The sequence below is a fragment of the Colletotrichum aenigma genome, assembly GCF_013390185.1.
Source record: "Colletotrichum aenigma strain Cg56 chromosome Unknown KSG_Cg56_contig09, whole genome shotgun sequence".
NCBI classification, from domain to species: Eukaryota; Fungi; Ascomycota; class Sordariomycetes; order Glomerellales; family Glomerellaceae; genus Colletotrichum; species Colletotrichum aenigma.
Window position 1 is genome coordinate 1,793,095 of NW_023500915.1, and position 27,186 is coordinate 1,820,280.

The window sequence follows — 27,186 nt, forward strand, 5'->3', positions numbered from 1 at the left end:
TAGTGCTAGTCAACTCAGTCGCCGACGGTTTATTCGAACCGCTTTACCTAGAGTTTCCCTTCCGGCAAGTCGCCGCGATGGTCGTAGTGTTGATCCGGTGGGGCTCTTGCGAAAGGCTCACAACTATGGCTATTGAGCATGTTGGACGTTTGTAGTGCGCGACTCAATATGTCGGAAAACGTTAACGAACCTCAAAAAAATTCTTTGAGATTTCCACGGAAGTTGCTGCGGTATGCGGGCCACGAGTAGGAGCACTCACCAGCAGGTCCGTGGTCGGAGCTGGGATGATCAGTCATCGTATCATGTCCCTGCTGCGTTTATCGGAAGAGATACAATTGAACACACACTGAGAGCCATTCCATGTTGTTGACGAACTTGGCTGGCAGGCGGGTGTAAGTCAGGCTTGGAAAAAGATTTGAAAAGACAAAAGTTTCGCGTTCTGGGTCAATCTACCCAAAGCCAAACCTACCTTGTGCTGCTGCTCCTCTCGCGGAGGCGGAGTCTAACACGGCGCAAACGTGCATAATGAGAAAAACTAGACAAGTAAAATATCAACCTCGTGCGACACATGCGGTATCCACATACTCCTTTTCACAGATTAAAGTGCTTCTTGTCAGCAACGCCCCGGTGCCCTCAACACATTGAACGACAAGTCTTCTTATGTCTTACCAGTCTATTCTCGTGTAGATTCAAGCTTTTTTGTCTGTTGCTGTGATTTTCGGGAGAGCGAGTTCATCTACTTAAGAGACGTAGGTGCCTTGTCATTTTTTGGTTCCTCAGCTCGACACGGCTTCGACGACTCGCTTGTGTAGGCTACCCGTTTATGAGGTATGGGACTTTGACATGAATGCCGAGATCTGGTTCCGTTCCGGGTGATATGTCGGATTGATTTGGGTCGTGTTGAGCATAGGACATTGTATGTCGGCTTCCATTTAAGTCCTGGGCTGGATTTCCGCCGCAACACGTGAATCTCCGTCTCAAATAATGTGGCCTTTTTATTGTCAGAAGCAAGCTGATAGCTTAGTAGACAGTCTGGAGTGACTAGTCGTTTAGTCAATGAAGCCTCGACTATCTCTACTTTGTCTCAAGCTATCGCTCCGGGGCTTCTAGCAAAGAGGGGGGAAGAAAGAGGAACTCGTGTCATGTACTATAGAGGCTTGAAGCTAGCACGCATTTTGCAACTGTTACGATGCAAAAACATGCTCAGTCGAGCGTATAAGGTATGTCCTTTTCTTTGAACAACAGACTTTCTCGAGACGTTGATATGGGGAAACCTCTTCAAGCAACTAGGCACACATAGTAGTTGCCATAGCGTATGTCTCCAATAGTCTCCAGCAACTTGACATCTGAATATCTACCCATGAAGTATGACCTACATTGTAGCAGTCAGTGAAAGACTAAGTACGTTGTACTGTCTTTGTCCTGTAGTTTATGTATAGATCGCTGCCGTCCCACTACTCACAGAGTCACTGTCCTAGTTCAACGAGGCTTTCGACGAGTTGTATGCTCACAACAGGGAATATGGGTTGTCAACGTTTCCGTAGCCCTCGAAGGTTCGACTTTTAGACCACACTTGTTCTTCAACGCAATTTTGATCTTTGGTGTCCGGACATCACCGGGCTGCTGCTGTCGCTCATCGCAGTCTTCTAGCGCGTCAAATGGACTGGCCGATACAACCTCGATTTCCACATCTGGTGGAATATGTTTATGTCACAAAAGACCCATACAGAACAAGAAAGAAAAAAAGGAGAGAGAAAACAACTGTTCGTATGGAGACCTTACGGTTTCATCGCGTAAGGATCCGCGAATAAATCGGGTTGGAGATTCCAACCGCTGTGCTGGCCATGAGGTCCTGCTGGATTCCAATCGTCCACACGACTATCTAAACTTTGACAAAAGTCAAGCAGCACACCAGAAGACTATGCGCGGGGTGTACTTGCTAATTTCTAAAGAGGTCAATTTCTGTGGGGTCATGGAGATGATGCTGGACAGCTATTATAGAGGGTCATAGTCTCATGGCCGACTGGGAGGGGGAAATCGGTATGGTACAACCCGGCCCTCAGTTATCTCTTTGTGCTGATGTTCAGCTGCATCGAATATCCTCCAGGAGAACACCCATACTTCGCGGACTGTCTCACGACTATTAGATACTGTACCTGCGTGTACTCCTTGAAGAGACATTTCTCGCGAGAGACTCCCAAAAGTTTTCCGTCAAAATGGAAAACGAATGAGCCCATGAAAATATTGAACCAACTATGGGAAGAAAGTGAGCGGTTGTCATCACCAAATGGGAAGCAATTCCCCAGTCACTCCAAATGGACATTGTTCTGGCTTTCTTCTCGACGAGTATGCGGCTAGAAACCAATGTGACCTATGCCATAAATCTCTCTCATGCCCAAGGTCGTGAGTTTTGAGGCCTCGGTCTGGGAATTCGTCCATCTCCAATCATGTATCATGAGCAATTCCAATAACATGAACGCTCAACAGTTTGGCGGTGCTTTCCAGGTTCTAACCATAGCCGCATTAAGTCTAACCCATACATTACCCATTACCCATTACCCATTACCCATTACCCATTACCCATTACCCATTACCCATTACCCATTACCCATTACCCATTACCCATTACCCATTACCCAGTATCCAAGCCATGCCCGTTATATCTAGGCTTTGGTAATGGACAAGTATAGCCCGCTGACTGGACATACCAGAGACTACTCGCGTCTCTTCAGGATCCTGCTGTTTCAATATAGACCCAAGCATTCGTCCATCAAGCCAAGATCTTTCAAGGTACAGAGAACTGGTCAATAACAATCGTCAATGAGCACTGCAGTGACAACGCCCAGGTCCATCTAAGCTGAACTCTACAAGGGCACCACAACGCTCGCCGTCAAGACGTAAGAACGGTTGGGAAACTTATCAAGCCAGGAGAGCAGAAAGCGTACCACTTAACCTCTAATGGAATTCGTTTGCGCAGCGTCGGCTGGATGAGTGACAATTGACAACGGACAGAAGGCTCGCCTCGCTCTTGCGCTTCACTACCTCCCTGCTCTATTCGAAAGTTCTCTTGAACCAGCGAGCCAGCAGCCTCATAGCATTTTCTGTGCCCAAGACTTTCCTTCTATTCGAAACTCAATCCATACTACTTTGTCAATGACCAAATTGTGCCGTACAGAGCGTCCCGTCTGTACAAGAACCAACGATCAGGGAACCGCGTATAAGAGCTACTCCGGGAGGAATCCAAGCTTCAAGTCGCCATGTTGAGGCTCAGCAGGTGGCAAGCTCGCGTCAGGATAGGCCGGCTAAACTCATCTTCAAGTCACAGATGGGGGGCTTGCCGCTCCTTGCGTAATCTCATCAGAAACCGCTCCACTTTTGAATGATCGGATGCCATCTTCCGAGATCGTAATCTGCCTCATGGGAATCCGAAAGATCTGCTGAAGAGCTATGCAAAAACCACTGATGTCGGTCTCGGTTCAACACGGAGGACTGACACTTGGGCCCTCAGGCAGATGCCTCGTGTTACACATCGGACCCTTGCCCCGGATCACCGTACGGAGACGTCAAATGTCATCGATGACAGCTGTGGCATAAATGACCATGACTCGATGTCGCATTGAAAAGCAAGCTGTGCAAGGGCATGAAGGGAATTGTTGGCCGGAGATTCGGGCGATACCCGCAAGCTTGACGCATCGTCAAGGTAGAGGCAAGCGAAGGCAGGAACAACTGTGACGGCTGTGTAACATCTCCCAAATGAGAAGAGCTCCTCCATAGGCACTTATGCTGGAGACTTTAGCTTACTCAATTCTGCAAGTTGCGAATTGTGTTGTAATCCTTTGCAGCAGTCTAAGGCCGATTCACTTGTGTGTTCGGTCGCTCATTCACCTCACCTGTTTTTGGGGGAAAAGTGACTGCGTTCACCAAGAGATGAACACAGCGAAGGTGTGTGCCACAACGCAAAAGGCGTCCGAGGGCGATACAAAAAATGTATCTCATTCGTAAAAAGACGTGATCAGTGGGAGGCTTGAACTCCCGGCCTTGGCATTACTGAACATCTCAGATGAGGTATTAGTACCACGCTCTAACCAACTGAGCTAACCGACCAGTTGTGATTGTTGGTACAAGAAGTGGGAGCGCAAACCTTGTAGCCTGTGTGGTGGGTGTGCGCCCCGCAGCCGCTGGGACGCCGCGGCATGCAATACACCAAATCCTGGGGTTGATCAAACGGTCAAGGTTTTCGTCTCAAGAGCGTCCTGAGTTGGGACGGATTAAAAGTGAGGATTTCATGCGTTTGGCGGGATGGCGTGCAAATGAGGCGCGGCAGGACCGACTCGAAGGCGTTTCGAGGGTCGCGGATTGTCGGAGAATATGAGGGTAAAGATAGGGAAGCCCATGAACGTGTGGTGCTCAGTTGAGCCTGCCACTCCCACTGACAGGTGCAAAATGAGGCCACTTTGATCTGGTGGTGTACATGATGAGGACTTGTTTAGCAAAAGGGAGTGTTGGAAGGTGACGACCGCAGCCTTCTGAGGCAGAACAAGGCCAGTTGACCATTTCCGCCTCTCTCAATTAAGAAGGAAGGCGATGGTATGCGGCAGCCAAGTCAGAGAGGGCTGCCTTGAGCCTTGACGACCTTGACAGCCTGCCTGCCTGCCTGATCTACAGAGCCGAAAGCCAGCAGCAATGACGGACCTGCCTCCGTGTTGTTTCTGGGCAATCCCAGTCACGACAGCGCGCTTGATGCTTGCCTCTGACCAGACGCCGCCGCATGTCGTGTTGGAGAAGGCGGCTTGCTTTCGCAATCACACACAGCCTCCCCGCAGACCCTGACGAAACCTGGAATGATGTCAACATCGTGTCGCCAGGATGCCAGCGACTCGTTCGGCGATTTTGCCAAGCGTCGGCGAGAGTGGGCTGGGAATCCGGCTGTAAGGGCTGAATATAGCCCGGGCATGCATACTACTAAGAATAATGAGAGTGTTCGCACCACGAGGCAGCCCGCGCGTGGAGGGTTTCCGCTGGATGGCGTCGGGCGTCTGTCTCTCGTTTACGGTAACCAGTCAGCACGCAGCATGTCAATGTCGAGGGCAAGATCAGCGGATCCGGAGTGTCGGAGTGGTGTCGGGGAGGCACCAACTATCGAATTTCCGTGCTGCAGCTTGCCATTTCGAGATTGCAGCAGGGCAGAGAGGGAGCACGCGCGCGTGGGTGCAAGCAAGCTGTGGTCCGTGGTGATTGTACCATGGGCATTTCTCCACCGTCAATACCACGCTTAATCTGGGAATGGACGGAGTCAGGACCGTCCAGAGGCAGAAAATCCGACGAGGTCAGGGATGGGAAAGCAGAGTCCCTTTCGCATCTCCGATTCGACCGGTACGAGATTGGACTGGATCGTCGCGATGACACTTCAACGGTCAACGAAATAAAGGGGACCTTGCCTTGGGTCGACCGTCCTTGGTCAAGACTCAACGGTTGCTGGCTGCCCTGGGATCTGAAACGCATAAGTCTGCGGTCCGGAGCCGGAAGGCGAGTCGTTTGCCGCCGCCTGCAAGAATGGATGAAGGCTTTGGCTTTGGTGACAAGACATTAATGTTGGCCGCATTCCTCGCGTCCCCTCTGACCTCTTACCGTCATCGTGGTCGTGCTGCTGTGCTGTCACCCCATCTTCTCAGCCTTATCATCTCGTCCGAAATTCCCCTGGAGGGACCGGTTCTTTGGACGACGCCAGACCGAACCAACGAAACGCCCGGCCGGATCGGTATACATACGGAATACCTAATCAGAACTCGGTGACGGGAACTCAGGTAAGATGCGAATGTCTTTTCATTCCGACGACGGCTGCCCTGCCTTAGCGGGGGCCCCAGCCTGAACTCCCCTGAATTGGAAGCGCTTTCCATTCCCTGCGTCGCGCACCTCGGGCACATCACTTCACTCCAGTCTTGGCCTCGCTACACCTCCACCAAGATAGCGCCGCCCCCGGCAGCCCTACAAACCTCTCGTGCCCTTCAGCTGCCCCATCTCCGCGCGCCTGCTGTGTCTTCGTCTTTTCAATCCCGCCATCCCCCTGATTTCCTGCGAGCTAGACTGACCGGGCAACAGAGTCGTTGGTAATGCCTGTCGTTGATTGACAGCAATATTTTCTATTTCTCTTGTTTTCTCGCAACCTCTCCGCTCGCTCCAAGCACGACGCTCGTTTGCACCCGACTCGCGACTTACACCAACGGCCCCGACTCGGCACCTGTCCCACTGCAGTGGAACTCCTCTACCCGCCGTTTCTGCTCCGACGAACACAAACCGCGCCGACACAGCATACGGACCGTGTTCTCGAGACATGAAAACGCCATAGACCATGGCGCATAACGGAGGCTTTGGCGCTTCCTATCAACCTCCTGAAGCCCCCGCATCCGCATCGAGACCACCTTTGAGCCATCGCATCTCCAACCTGACCGAGGTCAGCGACTTGGACACCTACCAGCAGCAGCACGAAGGCCCCTCGAGCCCACTCCGCGGGAGGGGTTCCCTTGCCTCCTTCCAGTCTCACTTGCACTCGGATCATACTTCACCGTCACCGCACGAATCGGACGAACCCCCACGCCGCACATCGAGGGCTTCATCATGGTCCGGCTCATTTGCCTATACTGGCGCTGCCGGATACGACACTGTTCCTGCCGCTGTCGATGATCTGTCGAGAACATCATCCAAGGCCAGCCGCAATTTCCGCCGCCCGTCTCTCCTGCGCTCTCACAACCCCATTCCCGAGGAGGAGCATGACCTGTCGCTCCTGCATTCTGCTGCACCCATCAGCCAGTCCCATTTCGAGTCGGTCTCGGAAGACGAACCCGTTTTTGATGTAACCGCCACCCTGGGCCCCATGGGGTTCCAAGATGACGGCTTCCTCAAGAAGTTGCAGGAGCAGGAGGCCAGTGGTCACCTCACGGGAGGCCTCGGCGCCGGTTTCAAGCCAGACACCACGATCAAGGGAGACGAGCTCTTGCTGTCGCCCACTGGCCGCAAAGGGTCACTAACGCGGTCCTTCACCCGCCGTGGGAAGCTCAGTCGCACTGCGACGCTCAAGGCCTTCGGCCAAGATGAAGCAAACAAGAGAGGCGAGGTCATCGAGGTCATTATCGAGGAGCCGAAACCCAAGCATGCGGATCAGGTTGATCTCAGCGTCGTGGCCGGGCCAGATCTCGGTGACGACGGGGGCAACATGCGCCAGGCTACGTTCCCCTCCACCAAGGGCCAGAAGACACAAGTATTCTACCCACATCCTAACTGGAAGCCATTCTCAATGAGATGGCCTTACCTTGTCGCTCTGATCGCTTTATCGATTGCGCTCGCCATCATGGTAGAGTTGCTCTACCAAAGATCGCGCCATGATCCGCTTCTCAAATTCCGATCCCCGGCTGATGTCCCCGGAGAGCAGTACTTCGCTGTCAAGTTCCTTCCAACAATGCTTTCCGTCACCTACGGTGTCTTGTGGCAGATTACCGACTTTGAGGTAAAACGCCTGGAGGCTTATTACCAGCTCTCAAAGGATGGCGGCGCACTTGCGGCCGAGTCCATCAACGTTGACTATGTCACGAGCCTAAGCTGGTTGCGGCCGTTTCGAGCGTTGAAACTGCGACATTACGCCGTTGCTGTCTCGTCCATATCAACGTCTTTGGCCGTTTCTCTGGTGCCGACATTCGGCGCGGCGGCGTTCGTTCTATACCCTGATCGAGCCGCACGTCTCGCGCATCCTGACCAAGAGAAGGTCATCCGCCTTCATGCAATTTGGTCTCGGCTCCTCTCCTCTACCCTGTGCATCTGCGCATTTTTCGGCATCATTCTGCTATACATCCTCCAGAGACGGAGATCTGGCCTTCTAGCCGATGTCAAGGGCATCGCAGGTCTTGCTTCAATGGCTGTAGTGAGCCATATTCTGGTGGATTTTGCGGACCTAGACGTCGTCAGTCATAGCGATATCCATGCCAAGCTGAAGCACCGCCGATATATCCTTCGCAACGCGTCCCTGGCCCCAGACGATGAGAACCCCTTCTCTTCGCAAGAAAAGGACCAGTTCCGCGAGCACTACCTCTCAGAGAACCCGCATCCGCGCATGCTGCGTCTCGACGGCTACCTCCCGTACGTGATCGGCCTCGTTCTCTTTTTGGCCTTCATTCCGGTCTTTCTCTTCTCCGACGCGAGTATCATCACTACAAAGGCGCCCTGGGTTGTGACAGCTCTGGCCGTTTGCATCAAGCTAGGCTGGGGAGGCTTGGAAACGGATATGCGGATGATGGAACCCTACTACATCCTGTCAAAACGGCATTCTTCGTCAAGGACGCTTACCTTGGATTACACCGCCATGCCGTTCGGTTACATGCCTTTCCAGGCGTTCCTTAACGGCCATGTCCTGATGTTCCTCGTCGGGTTCGGGACCATGATGACCGAGCTCTTGACGGTGCTGCTGACCAGTCTGGCAACAGTGGTGGGCACCGAGTTCCTCGACGCCGCCTTCAGGCCGCCCGAGGTACACCACGGTTCTGATTTCGGCGGGATCAACGCCGGCCAGGAGACCGTGTCTTCCTTCTGGATCTCGTATGGTCTGGCCACTTTCATCCTGGTGTACATGGGCACCGTGGCAACGATCGTGTTCCTCCGGAGACGACATCCGTTCCTGCCGCGACAGCCCAATACCATCTCGTCGCACTTGGCCTTCATCCACCAGAGCAAGATGATTTATGATTTCGTCGGCACTTCGAAGCTGAGCAACGCGGGCATGGTGCGCCACCTCGAGGGCCTGGGCAAGACGTACGGTCTGGGTTGGTTCGAGGGCCGTGACGGGCAGACGCACTGCGGTGTTGATCAGGAGGAGCTTGTCGGGTGCTATAAGCACGGGATGGATTTCCAAGGCACAAACAAACCGTGGAACCAGCAGTGGGACCAGTATGAGTGAGGTTGTATGAGTGAGGTTGTATGAGTGAGGCTGAAGATCAAATGAAATAAAGAGGGTAATCTGGGGGTATTGCAGATATCCGGCTTTGGGAGCTGCACAATCTGGCAGGCGAAAGGCGATGATTTCTGGCAGGGAATGGAGCATACTAACAGCACATATGGCTGAAGAATGAAGGGCGTTTCTGATTGAGGCGTCTCGAAAAAAGGTGTTTTATGGTTTGGAAAGGGTGGGTGGGTGGTATGATTGTCACCGGGATTTTTGGGTTTGGCATTTAGGAGCATTTGGGGGGAACCGGGCCGCATTCAGACGATCTATTCATGGATATACTATGGTTTTGTCGCAGACATGCGGCACCCTGCCTTAACTCAATCATGAATTCTTAATCTTCCGTCACCGTTCAAGAATACACAAACGCATACACACCGGCATAAAACTCAACTGATGTCGCGCCAAAGGATCAAATAAAGATAGAGGGCTGAGTAAAACCGATAAGAAAAAGAGTACAGGTTTGCCTGCCCTGTCGATCTCCCTCTGTTAGCGGACGGGACGGCGCAATCATCGTGCAGCAGCGCAACACACTCAGCAATCCAGATGAGTTGGTACATCAGGTTTCGGGCGGTTGGCGAATGGCGCTTATCGTCACTTTGCTGGAGGGGAAATGCAGTCAACCATGGAACCTTGACCCCCCTTCATGGGTTGCTAAAAATGATTTGCCATTCGGTGGTTTGTGCCGCAGACAAAACTACGTGCGGGGAGTCCTTTGTAGAGAAAGGTGCTTGTTTGACACAGGTAGATTAAATTCGATTTCGTTGCTTGAATCCATAACGTGCCCGTCCATGTCTGCAGTTAGAATCAGCGGACGTGCAAGATTCGTGCCCAGTAAAGGGATACCGCACGAGCACATCAATATCAGCAGAAGCCGCCTCATATCTAGTATATTTCTCAGCCTGCAGAAGCCGTAGCAGCAGCAGCCCCCAATGAAGCCGGCTTTCCCTACGCAACACTCATATTATGCTATTTATGATTTGGGGCTTCCAATGAAGCCATCGTGAACGCTTGTCTATGCCGTCCGCCGCCCGACCGCGCCTGTGATTGAATGCCTGTTTTCCTGAAAGAATGTTGTACATCTAATGCGTAGCGTTCCGTTCCGACAACCGCCAACTTATCTTTACACTCTTCAACCTCACTTGATGGACCTATACTTCCCCGCCTTCATTTCTTGCCGGCGCTGTCGACGTCAAACAGGGGCGGCATGAAGCCCAGCCCGCCCTCCTTCCTCTCCTGGACGTCGCGGTGCACGCCCACGGTGCCGTCCGCCCTGCGGCTGCGCACGTGCGTCCTGATCATCTCGAGGATCTCGCTGCCCTTCCAGCGCGCGGGGACGGGCCGGTACGCGGCCTTGAAGGTGCCGACGGTGTTGGACCACTCGCCCGCGCGGGGGCCCGGCTGTCCCTGCTGCTTGAGGTCCTCCCGCTTCTGGCCCGCGTCGACGGTCGAGGTGGCGCCGGCGCCGACGCCGCGGTAGGACTCGGCGGCGTTGGTCGTCGCGGACGACAGGCCGTCGGAGTGGCTGCTGTCGCCGGTGGTGGGCGTGGTGCTGGCGGAGGCGGAGGGGGCCTCCTCCTGGGTGGCCCAGTAGTAGATGTCCCAGTCGTTCTCGTCGAGGAAGAGATCGTATTGCTGCATCTGGGCCTTGCTCATGGTCGGCAGCCTCTCGTTGGCGAAGGTCGAGAGCAGGAGGTCCGATTCCAGCGTGCCGCGCTTGCGGGATTGGTCTGTTCGTGTTTCCTTGTCAGAGGTTGCTGTTGGAGGACCGAGGTTGCGAGATCCAGGTAAGACTTACAGAGCAGACGGGCGCGCATGGTCCGCTCGTCCTCGCCCACGCGGCGCAGAGGCTCGACGCGGAACTTGATGCCCTCGAGCTCGCCGACGCCCAGCTCGTTGTCGACGGCCTTTTCGGTGTAGATGGGCGGCTTGTCGGCGAAGCCGCGCTGAAGAACGAGGGGTGCTGCGGCTGTCGTCGCCGGTCGGGGTGCGGCGAGGCGGCGGATCGCCGGGCGGATGCTGCGTGCTACGTGCGACATTATTTCTCTAGATTTTTGCTTGCTCCCTCTTGCCAATGGCTCTTGTCGTTTGTTTCAATGTTGGAGTCTTGGATGCCGCGGCTATTCGGAGGTGGGGGGAATGCTGCCCGCTTGTGTGGTTTTGCGCCTTACGCTTGCTTTGTCGATTAAGTTTATTGGATAAATGAGGACGTCATAGACATTGAAAATCTCGTGATTGGGCGTGAAAGGCCGGCGGACAGTGCAGTGGTCCCTGAAAGTCTGTTATCCCAGATAAGGGCGTACCGCATGAGCTCTTTCGCGACGAGTGGAGCTGATTATGCATCTAATCCTTTGTCACTCGTAATCCATGCACTTACATGGTGCACCGGCTTACAAGAATCAAGGGGTGCACTTGCAACCGGGCCATCTCTTACTAAGACAGCGCCATTGAGTCCGGCCTGGCGAGGAAGAAACATGGAGAGAACTACTCGATGCAAGGAGAAGGTTCATGGCATGTGAGAACCACTTTGGTATGATGAGCGTTATGAAATGCTCGTGCCAATCGCCAGAAGAACCCACATCCATGGGATTGTTTATTTGAGTTAGCGGTTGGAGATGAACCACTGTCAAGGCCTCGACGCAGGTGTTGCGTTATGGTGGTGGACTGGAGTCTGGAGGAAGAGAGGGAAATTTGAAAATGTGGGGTTTTTGGAGCTCTTGCAATTGAGATTGTTTCTGAATAATGTTTGATGTGCGCTCGTCTAGAGTCGGAACGTTGGAGCTTGTTCGAGCTGAATCGTGGCGATGCACCCATGATCCGCGACAAGACGGCAGAGACGGACGAAGAAAAACATGGGTGACAAGCGTGAGCGGGAGAGGAGCCTGTGCGAGGCGTGGTCATTGGTGGGTGAAAAAAACCAACCTTGTAATAAAACGTTAATAGCCAGCAAAAACGAAAGGCTTGGAAGGTTGCAGTTCCGGGTCTCGATGAGGCAAGTCTCCAGAAGTCATGGTTTGATGGCTTAAAAAACACAGCCTCCCGGTGCGTGCCCAGACCTGCTTTTGCTGGAGACTTCTCGCGAGGGTTCGCGGTTGGGAACGGATGAGCAAAGTTGCGATTTTCAGCGTCCTCTTACATCGGGCCAGCGGTTCGTTCTCGGGCCAAAACATAGGACGTTGATCCGTCGCTGTTAGCGCGCATGTGGTGGGCTGTGACTTGGCATGTCACTGGCCGGGTGCTCGCAGTGAGGGGGAAAACGATGGTGCTGCCGGAAGTGTTCCAGGGTGAGGATAACCGGCATCGATCTTTGGTGAAGACCCTATGCTTTTGAACGGGTGACGGACGGCACTGGGACATAGACAGAGAGCAGTGGGCGCCGATGAGCACGAGAGTCCCTGGTCAGTGTTGGACTGGCTGTCCAATCGACGAAGCCGCCTTGCTGGTGCCTTGGCCAATTTTAGACGTCTCAGGCTCGTAGTTCCCTCCCCCAGCAAACCAACCAGTCTGTATCTCGCTGGTGGCAGATCACGCAGGCAGGTATCCGTAGCGGGGAATGCATCGGTGACGTCGAGCCTCTCTGGTGGGAATTTAACTTGTAATTAACAGATGCAGAGACATGTTTCTCGCAGAAACGGACGGCGAGCCTCCCTCGTTCGGGTGTCTCTGTTGAGTCTCCCCGGAAGCCGGTTGTTCAGGTAAGCTGCGCAAGCGCAAGCGGTCCCCCGACAGGGCAAGGCATGGCATGGTGGGCATGGTTGGCTGGAGTAAGGCGTACGTATGCATGCCCGGCCGTCGTGTTCCTTTCCCGTCGAGAGGGAATGTGGCAGTGCTCGAGAGTCAAGACGAGGGCGACGACAACTTTGAGGTTTATTGAAATGAAGTGTGGGTTTGCGGCTTTCTCTAGCGGTTTTGATAGTTTGGCTGCTGGCTTGTGTCTGGGCCTGGGCGGCGACCCAAACACTCAATGTCGCGGGCGGCATGGCTGCTGCCGGCGTCTGTATGGGCGCGCGGGCGATGAGCAACATACCGATTGACATTTGTTGTTGTTGATTCTGCGTCAGTGTTCCCGTGTTGGGCTGTTTGGGCAGTGTCGCCTTGGAAGTCTTGGAAGGGTCTTGGACGCATTTTGGAACATTCGGGACCCGACAGAGCTATGGGTCTTGGCCCTGACCTACCCCGTACTTACGATGGGTAAGAAAAGAGGAGATGGTGGTTCGGACGGCATTGTATGGGTGGTGAGAAAAGAGAGGCTGGAGAAAAGGGAATGACGATGAACGGCGTGTGTACTTGTGACCGTGGTTGCTGTGTGAGGGACGGCAGTAGTCGAATTTGGGAAAAGTTAACACGAGACAAGGCCCAAAAGAGAGAGGCGGGAGGGAGGAGATGGAGATGGAGATGGGACGGTTGGCTGGGCTGGCTGGGTTGGAAGCGACTCGTAAAGGTAAACAACTTTTTGGTGTGCATGGCGGACCGTCTTGGCTGACTGCTTATTGCATTTGAGAATTCGGATGGCGGTGCAGTGTCGAGGTTTGAATGACGCTATGATTGCGGGAGCCCGCCATGCACGATGTGCGACGGAGATCCTGTCTGTGTTGCTGCTGGCGTCTCGACAGCATTGGACGGCGTCAGGCGGGCGGGTGAGTTGTGCATCAGGAGCGCTCATCAGCGAAAATCAGCCGTCGTCAGAGGGACTGGACCGCCCAAAAACCTGCTTCGGACCTTGCAGCGAGATGGGGAGAGATGGATCGCGAGATGTTTTGTTTCCCTAAGTACCGACTTTACGGGCTGCCCAAAAGAAGAATCAGGTCGCCTCAGTGAATGAGCACCCCCGGACAGCATACAGGAAACGCTGCTGTGCCTCACATCTCCTCTCGTAATTCAGTAACAGGCAGGTGTGGTGTCGGGTGTGATGGACGGCGTGGTGGAGGATTCGTACAGTGCTGACAGCACTTCAGATTACTCTGTTTGTGCATGCAGCCTGTGGTTGTCAAGCGTGTTCGTCTGGACTGTCGCCCCTTCTTCACGCGCCCGTGTTTTTAAGTGTGGTGTATCTCTGTTAGCAGCTATACGAGCTGAGTCGAGTACTGGGGCGCGGGTACGGGAGCGGTACGCAGTGACTCACTGAAACTTGTACTGAGCAGGAAGTAGATCCGCTGTTGCCGCATCGTATTGATCCAGCCTCGCCTAAGCATGCATAGCAGCAGTGACTCTCGCATGCAGAGACGTGTAAATGGAACGCAGCCTCTGTGCTAACGAAGAGTAGGTACGTACCGCAGGTTCTGCACACAGGCTAGAGGCTAGGTAGGCCCTGCCAGCACCACTACTGCATAGTATGTGGCAGTAAGACCAACTTGCTGTGTGCTACGAGGCGAGTGCTAAACTCGTGCATCCGCTCCCCTCCCCCCAAAAATCGAAATTACGCAGCCCAAGCCGGCACCACCCCGTACCGTCATTACCCCTGTCGCATACACGCAAATCCATCCACAACCGCATCCCGAGACCGCGAGGGAATCCACCGCTCACGCTTCAACTGCGCGGGATTCCCTCCCTCCCTCCCACCCGCACCCCCGTATTTGGCCCCGGCCAACCTTGGTTACCCCTGTCCTCAAGACACAAGAACCGCCCCTGTTCCCATGGGTCTTCCCCTGGCACGACGCTCTCACGCTCTTTACCCATTGCCCAGTTTTCCCTGAATCCGAACCACCAAGACCAGCCGTCTCAGAGAAACCACTGACCAGCCCAGCCCAGCCCAGCACACCCGGCACCACCACCACCACCGCAGGTCACAGCAGCGGCAGCAGCAGCGCCTCCTTTCATCACTCCTGCTGTCCCCATCCACCCTCGCTTGGCGATCGCCTTCCCTTCTCTCCCTTCCTTTCCAATCTCCCGCCAACAACAAAACCACCAAAACCCACCCTTCCCATCTCCCCCCCTCCCCGCCGACCGTCCAGACCTTTTTCTACGAACCAACGATTGACACTACGACCATTGACGACAACGACCATACGACACGATAACCGCTTTCTTATCGCGCCCTGACTGAGGCACCCCAACCTCGACCACGACGCCATTCGCCACTGTTGCGTTTGCATCCGCTGCTGGGGATCAAGGAGGCTGTTTTTGGGACCTGAACGGAAATCGAAAGGGACGGACAATCGACAGCAGGAACCACCTCGCCAACCAGGTGGAATCACCGGCAGATAACCCTCGCTAGTACCAATCCCCTGCCACGGAATCAGACCTCCCTGCGACTCACTCCGTCTGGAGAGAACCTCGACTTTTCAACCATCAACCGGAGCGACCGCATCAATCCCTTCGCTTCTCTCCCATCTCCTTACCAACGCGATCCCGTCTGGAACGATCCGTGAACCACCAATCCCCATGATACACTCGACCTAGACGGCCTCGACTCTCTTCACCACTCTCGCTTCGACCGTTCCAAACCGACGACCACCACCCGCCGGCGACCGTTCAATTTCCTTTTAACTCACTTGCTTAGCAACGACCACTCACCCTCTCTTCACCATGCGCTTCTCATTCGCGAAGCCGCTCCTCTTGTTGGGCGCTCTCGCGTCCTATGTCACCACCCCGGTTATGGCTGCTGAGCAGATGCTCGTCTCAAAGTCGCTCAACACTTGCCAGGATGACTCAAGTTTCACGGCCAGTTTGTTCAACGTCGTCTTCACCCCTAACAACGGAAGTGCCGCCATCAACATTGTCGCCGTTTCTTCCGTCCAGGGCAGCATCGTCTTCGATGTTGCTATTTCCGTCTACGGTTACGAATTCATGAGACGCACGGTCGACCCATGCAGCATCAACCTCGCTGGTCTGTGCCCCATGACTGCAGGAAAGATCACCATGAACTTCAACCTCCAGGTTGGCGAAGACGCTGTCAGCCAAATCCCCGGAATTGCTTACAACATCCCCGATCTCGACGCCACCGTCAAGGTCTACGTTAACATGACCGACACCAAGGACAGTGTGGCTTGTGTCGAGGCTGACATTTCCAATGGAAAGACCGTCGACTTGATTGGCGTCAAGTGGGCTACTGCTATCATCGCTGGCCTCGGTCTGATTGCTTCCGCCGTTGTTTCTGGTCTTGGTCACTCCAACACCGCCGCTCACGTCGCCGCCAACACCCTCTCTCTCTTCGGCTACTTCCAGTCCCAGGCCATTGTGGGTCTCACCGGTATCCATCTGCCTCCCATTGTGCAGTCGTGGACTCAGGACTTTGTTTGGTCTATGGGTATCATCCGCGTTCAGTTTATGCAGGATATCTTCACTTGGTACCAACGAGCTACCGGCGGAACCCCGGCGACTCTGCTCAACTCTTTGACGACCACCTCCGTGCAGGTTGAGAAGCGATCTTTGGATTGGGCCATGTCTGCCGCCAGGATGGCGAAGCGTGGCATTGACGTTGGCATGTCCTCCATCGCTAGACGAGCCAACATTCAGCTTTCTTCCGGCAGCTACATCGTCTTTGGTATCCAGCGAGTCGCATTCAGGGCGAAGATCGAGTCCACCAACCTGTTCATGACCGGCTTGGCCTTCTTCTGCATCTTCGTCATTTTCACTGTCCTCGGTGTTGCCGCCTTCAAGGGATTCTGCGAGCTGGCTGTTAGACAAAAGTGGATGAAGAGCGAGAAGTTCCTCGAATTCCGCAACGGTTGGTTTACTGTCCTGAAGGGTATCCTCTTCCGCATGACCCTCATTGGTTTCCCTCAAATGACCATCTTGTGTCTTTGGGAGTTCACCCAGGTCGACTCTGCGGCTGAAGTTGTTCTTGCTGTTTTCTTCCTCTTTGGAATGGCTCTCACTCTCGGCTGGGCTGCTGCTAAGGTGGTCCGCATCGCTCGCCGCTCCGTCGCCATGCACCGAAACCCGGCCTATATCCTGTTCTCCGACCCTCAGGCCCTGAACAAGTGGGGTTTCCTCTACGTCCAGTTCCGCGCATCGGCGTACTACTTCATTATTCCTGTTCTTGGCTATACTGTTGTTAAGGGCGCTATCGTCGCCTTTGCTCAGCGCAGTGGAACTGTTCAGGCTATCGCCTTCGTCATTATCGAGGCTGGAGCTTTGATCGCGGCTAGTGTTCTCCGACCCTGGATGGACAAGAGCACCAACTCGTTCAACATTGCCATCTGCGTCATGAACTTCCTCAACGCTGTGTTCCTGCTGATCTTCTCCAACGTCTTCGGCGCTCCGGCTCTTGTCAACGGTGTCGTTGGTGTTGTTCTCTTCATCGCCAACGCAGCCTTCTCCTTGATTCTCTTGCTCCTGGTTATCGTCAGCAGCACTCTGATCTTCTTCCGCAAGAACCCCGATGCCCGCTACCAGTTCATGGCCGACGACCGCGCCTCCTTCATGAAGTCTCAGACGCAGCTGAACACTACGACTGAGCTCGATGCGCTCGCCGCTACCGCGAGAGGCGACAAGGCTCACTACAACAAGGGCCTCGACCTCGATGATGACAACGACTCCATTTCGTCTGAATCTATGCGTCGCCGTGCCGACCCCTCGGCTGTTGCTTTGCCGCCTTCTACTGCGCAGTCTCACAACTCGCAGTCTCAGCAGTCTTTCCAGCGCCAGCAGAACCAGGGCCACCAACAACACTCTCCAGTGGACCCTTCAGTGCCTCTGTTCCCTGCCAACGCCGGCCCCTATGGCCAGCCCCCGACACGCACACCGAGCCCGTACAACGGCTCAGGGTCAACACTGGCTGCCAACCAATATAGGCAACAGAACAACGGCAGCCCTGCCCAGTACAGGCAACAGAACAACGCTAGGTGAGAAAAACAAATCATGACGTGTTAAACATGCAAATGCTAATAAAGAGTACAGCCCTTGGCAGCGTGGAGCTGGATACGAGCACTAGATATGACCCGCCATGATTTCTACCATTCTGACGGTAGATACCGCACGGTCTAGAGATTTGCCGGACTACGGCAAGTCGGTTGATGACAACTTGGTCATCCCAAGTTTTGGGTATTCCCTCGGAAAGTAAGGGAAAAACTCGACACAGCCAGTTCAGTAATAATGTGCCAGGCGTGGGGGAGCAGGCATGAGTCCTCACCTTGAGTTATGACGAGCATCACACACCATAGACGGAATGGTATCTTTTTTTCCTTTCTCCCTGTTCCACTTATAACTCTTGTCTCTCTGGCATTGAGGATGGCGTCCCGAGATCTCGGCGTTGATTTGTTGTTTGGGAGGTCGCCGGGGCACGCTGATCACGGCGGGCAGGCGGGTTGATGGCTTTCACTTTGTAAATAAGGCTGCGGTTGTTGATTGAGAAAAGGTCTCATCGACAGCAGCCCGGACGCTAGGTAAGGGGGGGGGGGGGAATCAAAAAGGGCTAACTTCGGGACGGAGAAGGCATCCATCTGAACCGAGGTCAACCCATGCGCGATTTGATCGGAGTGGACACAACCCCCCCTGATAGGAAAATCAAAATAGCTAATGGATCCCTTTGTTAACAAGGTTTTGCGTCTCAAACAATGTCTTGGCAGTTGGATCGTAGAGAGGCAGTGAGTAGGGGTAGCTCATCGTCGCCCAGAGCACGTCGATGTCAGTCATGGTGCGCTCAAGGCCGGTGAAGGATAAGATGGACACCGAACGAGACATGAGGGCATGACGGTCGAACCTTGACCTCGGCCGATGCAACGTAGCCAGAGGCTATCTACGGCCGTTCTTCATAACATCGTACCTTGTCGCGGCCGAAGGAGGGGGCGAGGAAAGACTTTGCCGATCGAGCGATAGTTTGACCGTTTAGGAGGAAGATCATGGTCTAGACCCTTCAGGCTGGTCGAGGTGAGTTGAGAAGTGACGGTGAAGACTTTCTGATGATCACCGAGCGAGGTTGTGTGCGAGTGTTCTAGACCGAGCAGAGCCTTGACCTTGATCGCGGCAGGTAAAGTTCAGGAACAAGGTTCTGGTGATGGAGGGGTTCGGATGACAGCTTGACTTTGATCTACTTTCGGCCGATGGGCAGCAGACTTTGGATCTTTGGTGTTTTTTGGTGCTCCGTCGCGCCCGTTTGGAAGTCTATTTGCTCGGCCGATATGGAGATCGTGTGTGGACGTGGATGAAATGGCCTCTGGAGTTCTGGACTGCGGAGACTTGACCGAGAAGCCAATGGGGGGGCTTTAGGGATGGGGTCACGGAAGAGGGAGGGAGGGAAGGTTTCCGGTGGAGGGTATCGATACGTCCGTACCGGAGGGCCGGAGGTGGCTCTGAATCGGGCCTTCCGGTGTGTGTGAGTGAGTGTGGATGGGTGAGGGTGAGGCAGTGATGGGGCTGGTGATGGTGGTGTGGGCTGTGCTGCTGCCGGTGAGGAGAGAAGGCCGACGAGAAGAAGTGCGGGAGATACAGAGGTAGTTGGAGGAAGAGACGAAAGAGAGAGAGACGGAGTGGGCCGGATGTTTCCTATCGGGGAGTAAGACCGGGCAGCTCCGTGAAGTGGTCTGGAGCCTTTCTTGGTAGAGCAGAGAGAGAGGGGGTGCTAGGACGATTCCGGCGTTGTGTGATGGGGTTTCTTTGTTTGTATAACGGTCATCGATGGGGACATCGGGCGATGGATCTTCAGTCCTGAGGAGTGGTCAGAAGGGTAAGTTCGGGGGAACGGGTGATGATGGGGAGGGAACGTTGGGCCAGGGATGGGTTGGGAACACTTTGTAAAATGGGACCGGGCAAAGTTGGAGCAACGGAGTCCAGGTTTGACCGGCGGGTTGATGGCAACCCGCCCTTTACGTTATGTTTTTCAACGCATCTTGGCATTTCACGATGTTGGGAGGGTTCTCCTTTTTGGCTGGACGTTGAGAAAGAAAACAGTTGTCTCGGGACTCGTTTCCACAATCACTGGCAACTGCTACTCGCGGCGGGTTCAAAGGATCTAGGGGAAGGAAGGGTGTGTGTGGTGTTGTGAACGAGATGGAGCTACGTCCAACTTGGAAGCCGTAGGCGAGGAGGGGAGGGGTGGTTCCTGCGCGAGGGATGGGCGTCGAGGAGGCTATCGTGAGGTAGGCATAGCACGGTGGAGGGCGAAAGTACCGCGCAGCGGTAGGGAGCAGAACGCTTGGGAGCTAAGGCCCGTAGCTTGTTTACTGGGGACCTGAGATGATGACATATCAAGTGGAGGTAAGAGAGGCGTCGTTTGACGGCGGGAAGGGAACAACTTGGCGGGTATGGGCGGGTTGTTTGTTCATGACAAGCGAGGGTAGTCGTCGAGCGACTTGTGGCGCCGTGGTTCACTGCCGCCCCAAACTCATGGATAGGCCTTGTCCTCGAGCTTCACGTGTAGGCTAAGCAGGTGCTTCGGGACCGAGAGGACGGTACATGCAGGTCGGTTTGGGGGCCGGCGTCGTCCTGGAATGGAGTGTGTTTACCCTCTTTGGGGTCGGCTCTTTGGTGGTGGGTGGCTTCTCGGCAGTTCGAGGGATGATGATAAGGCTGATTGGTGTGAAGTTTTGTTCCAGCCTGGGGGACGCCGTTGCAGTCAAGATTCAGGCTTCTTTTGCCGCGGTTTGCAGTCTGTGTGTGAAGACGGTTTGTTAGTCCCTGTCTAGGGAGGCGTTTGATTTGCATTTGCATTCAAGACTTGTGTTGGTTGGCAGTTGACAGCTGAAAAAGATCGCGGGGTCTGTACGCAAGGGGGTGTCGAATTAGGCTTCCCGGGATGTTTGGCCGCATTTCTCATGGCCCTCGGAGAATTTGGGAGAGTAGTCCAACCTGTGGGCGCCGCTTGCCCGGACCCAGCACCACATCATGGAGCGTTAATCGATGGTCAGAGGAGGGGTCACAGCTTGGCAACGGTAGATTCCGGAGGGCCTCCGAAGAGGGGTCCTTGGCTGCTGGTTGGTTGAACATTGAACATCTTACGATTTTGAGGCCCTAGATAGGCGCTGGCGGGCGGGAGAGCTGACTAGCCATGGGGGTCGTGTCGTGGGGACGCAGATCGTGAAGCCACTTGACGTCGAGACCAGAGCCTCACTCTTGTGGAGGACGGACATTTGATGCGGAGTAAAACGGTCTGCTGAAAGTCCAGTTGCCCCGGAGGCCTTTGTACGGAAAACCCGACTGTGTCTGTGTCTAGGCGGGACGAGAACATGGCCGGCTAATTCCCCAGTTGTCCATGACTGGAGGATAAATTGTGGCTCGTGTCCAAGAGGCGGCCGCCTCAAGTCGGGCTGAAAGTGAAAAAGAGGCATAAGGCAGAGGGCCATCATGAGCTAATCTGGCTTTGCCGTGGGTTAGCGTGAGGCTGCAGCTGTCATGACGGCGGGGGCTGAGGGATGGCCACGGGGATACTGCCAGGAGGAGGAAGGTTGCCGTCGACCAGGCGAGTCCGAGCGGACGGTTGATGGCTGGGCCGCCAGGCCTTGCCTGCCCGGAGTGTCGGACGGCAGGATGTTTGAAAGGTATAGAAGGGCAGAGGCTCGGAAGATGCGACCCGGAGTAAGACACACTGCAGATGCTGACAGAGAATCGACGACAGAGAAGGTCTGCCTCTCGCCGGATTTGGTTGTGGCAGATAAGGCCCCACGCACATCCTCCGCAACCTTAAGAGTTGGACACGGAATCTGCCATTAGCCAAAACGCCATATCTTGCTCTGAGAAGAGAATCATTGGTCAGAGAACGAGATTTGGATCGCGCTTACCACAGAAAGTCAACGGTAAGACACGTTTTTGCTCATTTCGTGTGTAGAATTTCTGCTCTCGCACAATGTAAACGATTTCCGAGGCCTGTGTTTGTTAGATGTTGATCATGTTTGACCAAGATCTTGGTGATTAAGGGCTAAGATGAGAAGGATGAAACGACTGTGATGATCCCGGATCACGAAGCCTGCCGGAAGACAATACATCAAAGCAGGAAATGATGTTCGGATCCTACCTCATCAAGCCCCCCCGTGGATGGCCCATGAAGGACGTATGACGATATCGTATCTGCATATTGCTCATGAAGTGACGGATTATCAGCTTTCGACTTCGTATCTACTTGCCGTGAGCCAGCCAGCTGAGACACCGTCACCAGGACGTGGGTCATCCTGTCCTTCAGGGTCGATGGACCGGGTATTGCGTGGGCTTCCTCCAAGTCCCATCCAGAGTCGTCAGCCCATGTCTCGGTCCCTTATTCAATCTTCTCGCAAGAGACCCATAATCTTGACAGTGTCGTGAGAGAGTAAGAAAGCCCTCGGATAGGCCTTCACGCCTCCCGGGAAAGGGTCTCGATCCTTTCCCGGACATGGCGACTGAAACAAGTGACACGATGGCGACGAGGTCGAGATCTCTCGGATTCCTCGTGGCGGTTGAGCATCGGACTCTGCGCAGTGAAGAGAAAGGGTTCCTCATTCTTCTGTTTCCGGGCGACGATGCGACATCTCGCTTGGCGGCTGCGGCTGGCCAGGGCGTGTCGTTGGTTCTTCGTCGCGGTTACACAGGCCCAGACTCATGCAGGTACAGTACCTGTCGAGAGTGGTGGTGTGCAGAAGAGAGGTCTCGCCTGGTCTCGATGTAGGCGGTACCTGCATCCGGGTTGAAGAGAGGACGTTGAGGACGGGTCCAGTGGGGTGTGTCCCAGAGTCGAGACGCAGCGCGGCTGCGGCGTACGGCCGTGGACGGACGCTGGATTAACGTTTCCGGGAGGGGTGTGAGGTGACACCTGGGGGTCTGAAGGCAAGTGAGACTTGTCTCATTCAGGGAACTGCTGCGAATTTTGCACGATCGAACAAGATCGTGATTTGGGAGGAGGGAAGAGCAAGAGGCCCAAATGGAACAGAAAGTGGGTTCCGCAGTGAGACATTGATACGCGAGCCTGCGCCCAGCTCCGTCATGCTCCTGGCGCCTTTCGGTTTCGAGCCTAGAGTGAAAGGCGGGGACAGGTGCAGTAGACGCGATGAGCTGCAAGATTCTGCAACGGGGATCTCGCACTAACCCCCAAAGGTCCGGCTGGCAGGCAGGACAGCAGACCGTCAGGTGGACCTGTGGCTGTTCCCTTTGGCTAAGGATGAGGCAGTCTGGAGACGCCGTTCGCTTCTCCACTGACTGGATGGGATGGTTTGCGCCTCTCTCTGTCGCTCTCACCTGTCGGTGGGACCATCCAGTGAGGAGAAACGATGAAGAGGAAAGGCGTGATGCAAGGCGGATGAGGAGGGCGGGTGCGAGGAGAACGAGGTAAGGCTTAGCGGGAAATCCGACGACGGAGCGAGGTCCTTGAGTGGTGGGATGAGGGAGATGGGAAAGAGTGAAGCTATCTGTTTGCGGCCATGTCGACTTAAAGAAACGGAAAGGCCACCAAAGGTCATCCACCCCCCAGCTCCACCGCACCCACCTCATCTGGTGTCATTGCCAAGCCTCGTTGTGAGCACAAGCCGCGCGTTGGGGTTTGGGCCTGGACTTTCCGAGCTGCTTAGGCAGATTCGTGATTCTGGCCCATCTATCCCCTCCAGCTTGATCGGATGCTGGTCTGTGTTGACTCCCGGTGTCATCCGTTCCCTTCCCTTCCCCTCCCCTCCCCATCGCCAGGCAGACCAGGCCTGTCAACCGCGGGAGACGGATGAGGCGGGCTGCCAACCATACGCTACAGTCGTCAAAGGAAGAGGGGGCGAAGTCTCTCGGTGACTTGGGCTCAGCGTCCGGTCGTGATCGGCTAACGGCTGGTTGGGCGACGGCCGCCGTAGTGCACCATAGTGCACGGCAAGAGGCTGCCCCGACCCTCTGGACTGGGATCTGGCAAAGGCTGCGCGAGGCGTCAGTCATCATGTTCCTCGGGCGTCGGTGATGCGTGTGCTGTTGTTATTGTTGTTGTTGCTGATGTGTTGATGGTGTGTGATCGGCAACATCATGTAAGCTGTGTGTAGTGTGCTAATTGCCGGTGTTGAAGGTAATCTGATGATGGTGTTGTGATGATGTACGCACAGCTCGCTTGGCTGAACTCAAAGATTCTCACTGTGGTAGGTAGCGAATAGTTGCAAGTGTTGTTTGCTAATTGTGATGTGATTTGTTATTGGTATTGAGTCTGCTCTGCTAGGATATCCAACCCCTTCCATATCTCGTGACCCGGGTTCCAGCCTTTGATTTTGGGTGTACTCCAAACATAAGAAACCGAAGTTAACTACCTAATAAATGTGGGTGATGGTGGGTGATGGTGGGTAATAAGTAAGTGGCGACCAATGTCGTCAACGGTTGATAACAATATTGGTCGGAGCTTGCGCTCCTATGCCGTTCTGTGAAAGAAGTAAAAGAGCAGATAGCGATGACCAGCCGTCGACAAGAAAAGAATTACTCGCGTGATGATCCCGTCAAACGCCCGATATCACTTTCCCATAAGCCTTCCGCACCGTAAACTCCCAGGCGCTCCCATGCGTACTTTGCTGCAAGTCCACCAAGCAAAAAGAATGACCATGATTAGAAAACGAATCCTTCCTCGACCAACTTGTCGACGTTGCCGCCTGCCGCCTTGACGGCCTTGATGGCGGCCTCGCTAAGCCGTCTACGCTTCTCGTTCGCCTCCTTTTCGCGGCGGGCTTTGGTCTTTGAGCTTCCGCTGGGTGCCACTCCGGTCATGAGGATGTTCTTGTCGCTCGGGGTGAAGTTGACGAAGCCGAGGCCCTCGGCCGCGGCGCCCATTCCACCTCCGAGTGATGGTGTGCGCATGCTCTCGCGGCGCTGCCACGACCGGCGCTTCTTCACACTGGCACTGAGGGCTGCTCCGCCGCCGACACTCGCAAGTGAGCCGCCGCTGCTGTGACGGGAACGGTTCGTGGGAGTGGGCGACGTCGAGGAATCGCGGCTACCCTGGCGTGTGCGGCTCGGGTTGCGGGTCTTGCGCATGGGCGTCGACATGCACATGTGGCGGGCGCCGGCCGAAGGAGCGCGGGGCATGCGGGGCCGGCGCTCGGTCATCTGTTGGGGGTGGTGAAGCTGTTGTGCCTGGTAGTGGACGACGGGCGATGAGGTGGTGCGAGGTTGGGGCATGTGAATCATGAGTCCTGACATCTCGGGTGCGGCGGCAGCGAGGCTGTTGTATTCGTAGGGCAGCTCGCTCTGTTGCGTGTGCATGGCCAGGTTGAAGGTAGCGTTGCGCGCATTCTGTGCCTGGTACTGTGAGTTTGTTGACAGATCCATGTGGCTGTTGTCCCACCACTGGTTGTCGAGGCCATCGGTGGCATAGGGGTTGGACCAGGCGGCATGAGAGTCTGTCTGAGGGGTGGTGGTGGCCATGGGCCAGGCGGCCTTGTTGACATTGCCCGAGCTCATCTGTTGGTGGTGATAGAACATGCCGCTCTTGTCGTCGAGGACGGGGGTGTCCATGGGGGTGGTAGGGTCGCTGCGGCGGAACATGGGAACAGAGCTACCATCGAAGAAGGGATCCTCAACGTATCCACCACAAAAGGGCATGCCGTTGCTACCAGCTGATGAGGAAGTAGGCAAGTCTTGAGGGATGGTAGCACTGTTGGGAGGAGAGAGAGGAAGTCTGGTAGGCGGTCCGCCGAGGCCGGTCAGGTGCTCGGGGCGAAGCTTGAAGGCCTTGCGAGGCGAGACGGTGGGCGAGAGGGGCCCCTTGATTTCGACGCCAACGGATGACATGTTGGGCTGTTTATGACGGACTGAGGCAGCTTTCTGCTGCAGTTTGGAGGCGACGGCTTTGAAGAAGCTGCTCGGCTTACGACCACCGTTGTTCGTGTGGTTGACGTTGTTGTTGTTGTTAGTATTGCTGGTATTGCTGCTGCCGGCGAGGTGGAGGTTTGTGTTGCTGCTGGTAGCGGACGAGGCCTGAAGAAGAGGAGTAGGAGGATGGGAAACAACGACAGAAGGAGCGCGAGAAGGCGACGCTTTCAACGATATGCCTTCAAGGCGGAGGAGCTCAGAGTCAGAGATCGACTTGGCCCCGCCAGCAGCAGCTGTGTCCGGATAGGAAGAAGCTTTCCTTTGTCCTTGCTCCTCTGCGCGGTCGATCCACGAAGACTGCACACCCCGAGCGCCCACAGCTGGCGGAACCACCGCGTCTGAAGTCGCCGCCGCTACTCTAGCGGCTGCTGATGAGGACACTAATGTGGCAGCGGGACCTGCTGCAGCGCTAGCCCTAGCTTCCACGAGCGGCTGTGTGTGGCAACTTAGCAGCTCGTCCAGATCGTCCGATACGCTTCTTGTTGTAGACGAGGACCCATGAGCGGGGAGTGGCATGTTGTAGACGAACGAGTCGGGTAAGGCAGAGGACGGAGGGAGCTCGTCCCCTCCGGCCGTCGAAAGCCTCTCGAGGTCGACAAATTCCTCGAAGAAAAGACCGTCGTCCACTGCACTACCAGCGGCCGACCCCCAGTGTCCACCTCCTGCCGCTGTCTCTGCTGCTGTCACCCCTTGCCAATGCAGGTGGGACGATCCCCCGTTGCTGTCTTTGTCTGCGTCCATGGGCTCTACTGAGAAATGGACTTCCGAGTATGTCATGTCGTCTTCGTAGTCTGTCGGGTGCGAGCTGGGCCTGACACTGGTGTCTGGGCTCCTCGTCCAATGCGAGACGGCGACTGTCATTCTCGTGGTGTCTCTGGTTCTGGTTGTGTCTGTTGTCTCGGCCTGTCTGTGTGTCTATCTGCGTTCAGTTCCGCAAACGAACCAAGCTCGAGATCATGAGCAGTTGGAAAGGCGGGGATTGCAGAACAACGGGCGCGGAGGGTGTTAATCGGCTCCGCTGCGTGTATTGGCTGCGAAGCAATGGGTGGCAGGAAATGCAAGTCTGTAAAGAAGAGTAGATGTAATGATCGTTTTCAGCAAAGTAAGTGGAAAAAGAGAGAGAGAATGAAGATGTTGGAAACTGGGGTAAATCTTCGAAGAATGGGATTCTTGTACGGAAATGAAGACCGTCGATGGTTGCAAGTACGCATCAGGTTGAGGGGACGGGAGTCAACAAATATCGTCCGGTTCATGTCTCTCATCCTGCCACAGCAACAATTGCGCAAAATATGGAAGCAGCCAGGAGACCACCACACAGGAATTGAGATCGCATAGATCACCGTGCTTTCGGCGAGGGATGCCCTCAGCGACCGAATACCCAAAGGAATGTTGCCCACGTCGTCTAGTGACCCAGCGAGGCTGGCCGCATTCCAGTCCAACATCTCGGCCCCCCTCTGTACCTGTTAAAACCGGGGGTGGGTATGGCAGGCAGACAGCACCATCAAAGAAACAGGGTAAAATCAGTGCATTTTCTT

At 55.0% G+C, this 27,186-nt stretch overlaps 4 protein-coding genes across 4 annotated transcripts; 2 read left to right on the forward strand and 2 right to left on the reverse strand.

Annotated features, from left to right (window-relative positions):
• Positions 1–7,453: 7,453 nt before the first annotated feature.
• Positions 7,454–8,941, forward strand: CGCA056_v013160 (uncharacterized protein; the record flags this gene model as incomplete). The annotated part of the gene is made up of 1 exon (XM_037328404.1): positions 7,454–8,941. The coding sequence occupies one exon, from the start codon at positions 7,454–7,456 to the stop codon at positions 8,939–8,941; it is 1,488 nt and encodes a 495-aa protein (XP_037172751.1).
• Positions 8,942–10,153: 1,212 nt separating this feature from the next.
• Positions 10,154–11,025, reverse strand: CGCA056_v013161 (Succinate dehydrogenase assembly factor 2; the record flags this gene model as incomplete). The annotated part of the gene is made up of 2 exons (XM_037328405.1): positions 10,154–10,716; positions 10,785–11,025. The coding sequence occupies 2 exons, from the start codon at positions 11,023–11,025 to the stop codon at positions 10,154–10,156; spliced, it is 804 nt and encodes a 267-aa protein (XP_037172752.1).
• Positions 11,026–15,511: 4,486 nt separating this feature from the next.
• FLC3 (putative flavin carrier protein 3) lies at positions 15,512–17,861 on the forward strand (the record flags this gene model as incomplete). The annotated part of the gene is made up of 2 exons (XM_037328406.1): positions 15,512–17,772; positions 17,828–17,861. 2 exons carry the CDS (start codon positions 15,512–15,514, stop codon positions 17,859–17,861), a joined length of 2,295 nt encoding a protein of 764 aa, XP_037172753.1.
• Positions 17,862–24,388: 6,527 nt separating this feature from the next.
• Positions 24,389–26,512, reverse strand: wetA (Developmental regulatory protein wetA; the record flags this gene model as incomplete). Its single annotated transcript, XM_037328407.1, has 1 exon — positions 24,389–26,512. One exon carries the CDS (start codon positions 26,510–26,512, stop codon positions 24,389–24,391), a length of 2,124 nt encoding a protein of 707 aa, XP_037172754.1.
• Between the last annotated feature and the right edge of the window lie 674 nt (positions 26,513–27,186).